We start from the raw sequence: 8308 nt of genomic DNA, 5'->3' as shown, positions 1-8308 counted from the left end.
ACACATTTGCTTCCATGTCAGGTGGGCCAGGAGGCTGTGGCAGAAAAAGAAGTATTTCTTATTTATGTGACGCTTCCTTTGTCACACTATAGGAAAACTAGACCCATAATTATGTGATGTTTTTCAAACGCGACTGCAGTAAACTATTAACTAGTAGGTTTTTTGCACTAATATATGGCTAGTTGAGAAGACACATGCGAGGCGACAGTGACCTATTTGCCTTCTTTTATCGCAACGGCCTGGTTGGTGTGACCTAGTGATAGAATTTCAGAATTAGCTATTGAGTCAGCGACTCGTTCCCACGTGAAGCCATGCACGCCGCAAGTAACGCACGTTTTTCCTGTTACAGATTGAGACGTTCAACAATTTTAAAATTTAATACTGCAATGCGCTGCCACCGTGTGACGCCTACGCAGTCATTGGCAAAAAAAACTACATATGTTGAAATGAACCAACTAGCCCCCAAGCAGCCATCCTTAAAAAACAGAAGTAGGTTTCTACTCACCGGCCCGGGCTTGCAACGGGTGTTCATCCGATGAAAGCTTCAACGGTCGCTTCGTTCCCCGAAAGTCACTCGAATTTTCTTCGCGAAAGCATTTGAACGAGTCAAAATAAACAGAATGAGAAAGAATGTGTCAGTCGGCAGAGGCTCGAAGTATTTACAGCGAAACGAAACAGTCTGAGACACCTCTGAACGTACCGCGAGCCGTTACCTGACGTCGCAACCGTTGGCCGCCGCAAACTTTGAAATGAGGATAATGACTTCGATAGGCTGCCACTCACATCGAGTCAGCTGGAGCAAAAACTATTACAAAAAGTTGATGACGCAGCACATGTTTAAGAAAAACTACTTGCTAGAAGGTTAAAATGTTTTTTATGTGTTGCAGTACGCAAACATGTAGTATTTGATCATTTTAAAATAAAACTTGGCCCCGACGAAGACGCCTCTACAAGAAAGTGCAATAGCGCGAGTGGCGAGAGAGGTTAGTAGATCCACTCTGGGTGTTTGAAACAAAAACGCGCCGTGGTTGATTTTTTCGCCCCCTACAGGTGAGCACTTGAACTTGAGAGTTTCCGAGGCCTGGTACGCATGAGAGATGAGAGCCGCCGTGCGCTCACTGCACCATCTTGCTGATAATGCTGAAAACACGATAGTCCCCCCCCCCCCCCGAAGATGCCCGCCAACAATGGTAAGTGGTAGATATGAATATCTTGCCGTTTGAATGTAGGAGGAACCTCTTGGGGGCTCAGTGGTTAACGCCTCAGATTTACGACGCGCAGGTCCCACGTTTGATTTTGCACGTCGAAGTCTTTTTGGGGGGGATTTTATTTTCTTTCTTGCGTTCTCGTATATGTAGATAGGTATACATATACGCTGCACGCCATCGAAGCCGACGTTCTTGTCGACGCCCACGCCCACGCCGACACTGGTGGCATAATCCAGCCGAGAGTGTCCATAGAGCCCGCAAAAAAAAAAAAATGTTTTCAACCTTCTTTGTCTCTTCTTCATGCTCGCACGCTGACGGAAGAACGCACTTCTTGCGCCCTCACCTTCTTACCCGCGTAGCGTTCGCGCTCGCTGCTACGAAACGAGTGAAAGAGAGCGATTGAAGCGTGCGACAAATCTTTGAAACTCCACTCATGTTTGATGGGTTCTAAAAATGTGAGTAGCATGTGATTCACGAAGCGTTATGCATTATTAATTAGCCTCCTTCATCATTACGGAGAAAAGGATTGTCCATAATTGACGCTCGCGTGCTCGAAGTTTGAAAGTCTTATTGAGGAAATTTCGTACAATGCAGCCCCTGGAAAAATGAGGTTCGCTTAATCGATGTGTACACATGCGGGTCTCACAATACCAAATGGGTGTTAGTACTGTTTTCCAGAGTTCACCTGTCGTGCTCCATCCAAGAGCAATGACGCAACATCGAATTTCCACCTAATTTCAACATCGAAGCAAGCGCCGTCGTTTTGACAGACCGTGTTTGTCGATTTACATCAATGTTAGCAGCATTTTTGAAAGTACATAAATCAACATGAGCGTCTGACCAAAGTGATCTTGTTTATTAAATCGAGTTGTCATGCATTGTGCAATCATGATATATTTGTTTAGAAGCGCTTCAATGAATACTCTTTCCGCGAACCACCCTCGTCCCCTTGAAAACACAAAAAATGACACAGAAACGCGCTGTATACCATATTTATCGGTTTCAGTGCGTCCACTTCATGACGTTACATTTAAAATGGAAGAGTTAACCGAAGTGTCATGTAATGGGCCTCGATTTGTGACAGCACCATGAGTTGTTAATCTGTAATTAAGACGATCTGACCAGTTCGCGTCTCTCACAAGTGGCATACTGAAATGTCGTAGGGTGACACTGCCTCGGTACGGTTCTGTCATTTTTGCGGCATCACTGTGAGGACTTGCGAATACAGGCCAGTCGTAGCCTTCATCGTCTAATTCAATGGTCACTGGCGTACCAGCCGCTTTCGCTTCTTTAAGATACCACTGTATTGTAGCCTTTGCTTTCATTGCGCGAGTGTGGTAAGTTGTCAAGCCGAATCGAATTAGCAACTGAAGGATTCCCGAGGGTGACGTTGGGGTGACGTCACTCAAAGCGACAGTTGTGGAATTCGCTGTGGCGCGCCACACGTTTCTCCGGGTCGACACTGGAATTTTCGACGCTGACGGCTTAAACGCGTGTCTCCCAAAAGCTGCAACGTCGATGAAGCTGTCGAAGTCTATTTTGTTGTCGGGGTCATTCACTCGGGACATGCCCTCAATGCCTTCAACATTGTTCAACATCCCGGTAACAAGAAAAAAGGGTGTTCACGCGTAATTCGAAGAGATAACAGCCGGTGACGTCGATCGGGGTGTCACCATCGTGTTAGAAGCCCGCGTGACAACTACCGACGAGGTGGAGTTCGTTTCATTGTCAGACAGCTCATCGACATCGTACTCCGGGAGAGAATCGGAAGACGGCGGGTCTTCGGCGTCTTGTCGCACGTCGAAGATGCTGTGGCCCCATTCTTCTTCATCGGCTTCGTCGAGCACTTTCGAAGCCTTCAATTTGTTCGACTCACCAGCTGGTCCCTGGCCCGCCAGCTTGTTCAGTCCCAGTTGGCCTGCAAAATTCGTCGTCGTGTGAAGCATGGTGCAGTGACGGCAACTTACTTGTCCTTCTCCGTAGCATTATATATATATATATATATATATATATATATATATATATATATATATATATATATATATATATATATATGTATGTATGTATGTATGTATCTATGTATGTATCGTAGTTGAATAGCAAAAGGCGAAATTTTTTTGGTTGAGAAGAGCGTAGAAAGCATGATCACGCATGCGAGCAGGGGAAAGTTGATAGTTCAGGCATTTACTCACTACATTCTTCATTAGTGTTCCCAATTATCGCAGTACTCCTTTTGCGTAACCTGTCCACCCGTGTGTGTGTGTGCGTGTTTGTTTTGTTCAGGATAATTTAGACATTTTGACATTTTTGGGCATGTTTTGCAGATTGTATCTGATCACTCTGTACAGGGGCTTCCGGTACGGTCCCTGACCTTGGGACCTTCTGTATGTCCTTAACGCTGTAACAACGCTATGCGAAAATAAACTTTGATTTGATTTAATTTGAACATAGAGATATGCATGATTCCTTGTTCATTTTTTATTCCAATCAGCGATGGTGACGTACGGAGACAAACTTAAAGAAGCGGGCTACTGACCTCATGCATGCTTGTAAAATATTTACAGAGTTGCGATTGTCGAAATACATGAAGGAAACAGGAAGGACTTCTAATTTTTTTTAATTTAGAACGCTTGCGATTCGCATAACATGCAGGTGTTTTAGCTTTCGTTAAAATGAAATATATACCGAACCTTCACCATTCCTTCTCATTCTCACTTGTAATAACAAATGCGGAACTGCAAAGAATGATTTCACTCTCCAAGCAGGCGCAAACAACCTGTTTACCATCACTACTTCCTTTTGTTTATTGTTGGCACAGAAACACTAAAAGGAACGTGCTTTGTTTCATGTTTGCCTAGCATTCGAATCGTAAAATCACAGACATAAATAATTTATAATTAGGAAGCTTGAACGTGAATTCCCAGAATATGCTGTAGTAGACAATTTTTATGGCCTGTTAGCACATTGAAACCCAGCGGTATAGAGTTTGGGTAACTCGAATTATATTGCACTGTTTTCGAACAATACGATGCTTTACGTAAGTGCAAAACAGTTCTTAAAACAGACTATCAATAGTAGCCAGAACGCTTCACAAATCAAACGTCGGCCAGCGAGAGACTCTTCAAGCAGTTGTCTTTTGCCCTAATGAAGGAGGCTTTCTCACGCGCATTTTTGTAAACGAGAAGTTTGATTAAAAGGGTGCCGTGGTAATGTGGAAACTACCACTTGCTGTCACATGCTATCTCCCAAGCTTCTACGCGCCTTTCAGCCATCGGGCGCAGTCGCCGTTCACTTCTCCGCGATTGTCTGTTTGTTTGCCCGGTGGCGGCCATGAAAAAAAAAGTGATATTCCTGGCTATCATCAACGCAATCAAACTTTGAGAAAAGAACCCTGACGTCGCCGCTGTGATAGTGCCCCAATAAACGTGTGGAACACGATACTGAAAATATAGCCAGTAGGCTTCCGGTGCTCGATGTTAGTATCCAAAAATTCTTCAATTATCATAAGAACTGACTCAGATAGTCACATGAAGCTTTTTTGCATAATTGATTTGATCGTCTTGAATACCTGCGCACATATAAGATGTCTTGTCACGTACATTTTTTTTTCATGTGAGGTCGGCGGCCACTTCGATAATCAACCCCAAGTGCCGTAGATCGTTTATTGGAAGGGCGACAACTTGTGGCAAACCCACTATGAAATAAAAGCGGTCTGTTTGGGTGAAAGCCCGTCATTTGTCTCGGTTCTGAGGTGAAAGAGGCACTTTCCCTTTTTGTCCATGTATTGAAAGCCCATAATCAGACAAGGTTGTGATAGAAAGAAGATCTTTTGGTTCATGGGGAAAGTTCATTATTTGACACGTTTGTTGGGTGAAAGAATTTTTTACTGTCGATCGATGGATTAGAAGCCTATGTTATGACGAGGTTGAGAAGCCGTTTTCTTTATCGTGTGAAAGCCCACCATATGGCACAGTTTTGAAAGATAGAAAGATAGAAAGAGATGAAAGATAGAAAGAGAAACTTTCATTTTAGGTCCATTAGGTGAAAGGCCGTCACATTACATGGTTGTGAGGTTGAAAGTGGACTTGCACTTTCGGTCAGTCGGTTGAAACATATAGTTTCCTAAAATAACTAGAAGGGACTGTGGTGCTGCAATCGTTCATCCTACATGAGAATGCTGGGTAGCACACAAATTTACATAGTTTCTGTGCTTGCGGGCTTAAGACGCACTTCTGGCTTTGTTTCTTGCTGTGTTTTCGTTTTGTCTTGAATAAAAAAATGAGCTGCTGTGAACATCGTGAGCCAATTTGAAATGGTGAGCCTAAATAGGTCAAGGTGGGGAAGCGTAGGTGCTTATTCTTGGCTGAGCTTTGTATTGTGGCATAACGAATTCAGGCCACAGGGGGCCAAAGTAATGAAGACTAGGCAAGAATAGGCGAATTTGTGTACAACCCATCATTCGCATGCTTGCTAAAGAGCCTTGGCTTGCAGTTCCTATAGACACAAGTGCTAGAGTAACCTCTAATGTATCTGCAGTAAAACCTATGTGGCCCAATCCGATCACATGACGTGGTTGTGAGGTGGAAGAGTAGCTTTCAAAGCAGTCACGTGACCCTGAAATATGAGCCAAAAGAAGTTAGACCCTCAATCAAGGATTATCTTGTCACGCTAAAGAAAATGGAAGCCGTTATCATTGACGCCAGACGATTGAGCATGGAAAGTGTGATGGCGGAATCTGTAGTCAACGAACTGCGAGGATAAATACTGATGAAGAACACCACTTGTATGTTTGGTACCTTGCTTGGTGACACCTAATTGCGACTTCCCTCAGAATAAATTGACACTGTTGGCGCAGAAGCGTTGATTGCCTCCCTCCACGAGCTATTTTATGAATGTTTGCAACAGCTGCCTTTTTTGCCTGAACTTGTGCCAAGTGACTTCCCTCCCGAGACGAAGGAACCACTTTACCGTCGGCGATTTGACGATGGAGGATTTGTTATTTTCGAAGTTGAACAGTGGTTTTTATGTAAATCACAGGGCCTTCACAAAGACGGCTAGAAACGGGTGAAAAAACGCTGGAAGAAATGCATGACTTTGCATAGAGATTACGTGCAGAAGTATCTTTGATTACAGTAAATGAACAATTTGTGCCCTTTATTTGATGAAGGGGATTGAAATTTTTTGTGTATGCCCTTGTATACAAATCTGAGTATGGTGTGCTTATTATTTCAATACGAGGTCTTCTCACGTATAAGCCTCACCTGCATATAACCTCGTAACCCTCACACCCAACTATAAACTGCGGAAAATGAATGAAAACTAAAGAAACCAAGAGAACAATAAAACAGGACAGCGTATCACCGCGAAACCGTCTTCTTTGTGATATTGCGAAGCGGTACCCCGAAGCCCACCAAAACTCGGGCCCGAGATGTAAATCATTTAAAAGAGATATAGAGAATTACAGCATACATCTAACTATTTTCTTTTTTTTTCTTGAGTTCAATGTATGGTGGTTTGACTGTACTATCTGTGTAATGAAAACATTAACTATAACAAAATTGCAACCTATGCTAATATAGCTGCATTGAGCACACCCTATGTTCTCTACCGCTAAAAAGGCTCACTGTACAGAAAAAATACACTAGCATGACAACACTTGCTGTCCCATTTGCGTTTCATCCCCGGATTTGCGCGTTGTTTTGAGCGTGTAACCTATTTATGAGGCCTAATACAGATTTCAAATCAATATTATCATACGTGCCACGTCACTGCACGTGATACACACCTTCGGTTTTCGTGTGAAAAATCAACCGCCGCCATCGTCAGGAGTTTGTGATGGCTGCCAGGATCACTGCTATTGCTTTCCCTTAACACGCCTTTGGAAACTGAAGAGAGGGTAGTAGACTTCCGCAGGAGAACAATGGTGGATGCAGTTACCCCGGCAGTGCGATTCTGGAGGGTCACGCAAAATTTAAAACAATCCAGAGGAGATCGCAGCAGCACCCCTTCGCTGAAAAAAGTTGTCCGCATGGCGGTCACGAGATTGCGATATCGCGTAGGTTCCTGAGGTACTATTCTGAGTTTATAGCCTCCAGTATAACGGCTTATTGAGCAATGCACTTACATAAGACATCGCTGACCTCGTCGGGAAAGAGGAGGTAGGCGATGGTAATGCCGAACGCTGCAAGCAGCAGTACGAACCACAAGAAGAGACAGCCACACCGCATCCGTGGACAGCACTGTCCTTTTGTGCGAGATGCCTCAGCACTGCCCTCCTCGTCTTCTCCGGGGCTAGGGGAACTGCTGCGCAGATAAGGTGACCAGCCAACCATTCGACAATTCACTTTCTATAGAGCATTTTATTACGAAACTAAGCCTAGCCACTTATTCCCAGTCACAGGCCTGCCGAGTACACTTTGGCGAGACAACTTTGGCGGCCTGTAAAGCCCATTTCAGCCCCCGTGCACCACAAAACTACCAATGCGCTGTCGCTCTCTTCCGGAGATAATGCAATAATTTCACCAACCACGTGCCTGAAATTCCCCTAATTCCCCATCGTGGAGGGACGGTTTCTCTTTGCAGTCAAAAGGTCATCTACTCTCTCGAGGAGGTAAGAGGGCATCGTGCCTTCTCCCTAATCTGTGACATCTTGGTCACGTGATCCGAAATCTTCCCTTCTCTCCCGAGAATTTCTCCTCGTGTGAATAATCCTTCCAAGTTACACCATTTACGTTTATCAAAGCTAGTGTGGGGGCTAATTGGAAGTTATCGCTTCTGTAATTCATGAAACAGGTAGTATATGAAGATTTCTTAAAAGAACTCTTGGTATATTACCACTCAATACACGGAGAAAATATTCTAGGTTATCCTTTTTTCATAGCATCTACAATATATTCAACCAACCGAAAGCATTTCAGCCGAACATGATCACGATCACAAGGTACGTCCACAGTTTGCTCACACAGTAAGATATTTACACTCTTTGGTTATATCAATAAACGAGCGGAATGCCCTTGTGAATTCTCACTCCTGGTCAAAGAACAAAACATATGCCAGTGGAGACAGTGCTGCCATGTAGAGGAAAGGAAAAACTGGACTAC

The 8308-nt window shown here is 44.0% G+C and overlaps 1 protein-coding gene across 1 annotated transcript; it reads right to left on the bottom strand.

The window, feature by feature from the left end:
* Window positions 1–2067: 2067 nt before the first annotated feature.
* LOC142817325 (uncharacterized) lies at window positions 2068–7500 on the bottom strand. Its single transcript, XM_075894363.1, has 2 exons — window positions 7333–7500; window positions 2068–3126 (listed from the first exon to the last, which is right to left on the bottom strand). Exons 1-2 carry the CDS (start codon window positions 7433–7435, stop codon window positions 2831–2833), a joined length of 399 nt encoding a protein of 132 aa, XP_075750478.1. The 5' UTR covers window positions 7436–7500; the 3' UTR covers window positions 2068–2830.
* Between the last annotated feature and the right edge of the window lie 808 nt (window positions 7501–8308).

Source organism: Rhipicephalus microplus, chromosome 5 (genome assembly GCF_043290135.1).
Source record: "Rhipicephalus microplus isolate Deutch F79 chromosome 5, USDA_Rmic, whole genome shotgun sequence".
NCBI lineage: Eukaryota > Metazoa > Arthropoda > Arachnida > Ixodida > Ixodidae > Rhipicephalus > Rhipicephalus microplus.
Note: the sequence above shows the minus strand (reverse complement) of the source record. Positions and strands in the feature narration are given on the sequence as shown.

Excerpts from the sequence above, each read along its gene's own strand:
- LOC142817325 (XM_075894363.1), bottom strand. The coding sequence starts at position 7,435 with ATGCGGTGTGGCTGTCTCTTCTTGTGGTTCGTACTGCTGCTTGCAGCG. Across the intron at positions 3,127-7,332 it reads CGAGGTCAGCGATGTCTTAT|GCCAACTGGGACTGAACAAG; the intron begins GTAAGTGCATTG and ends CGAATTTTGCAG.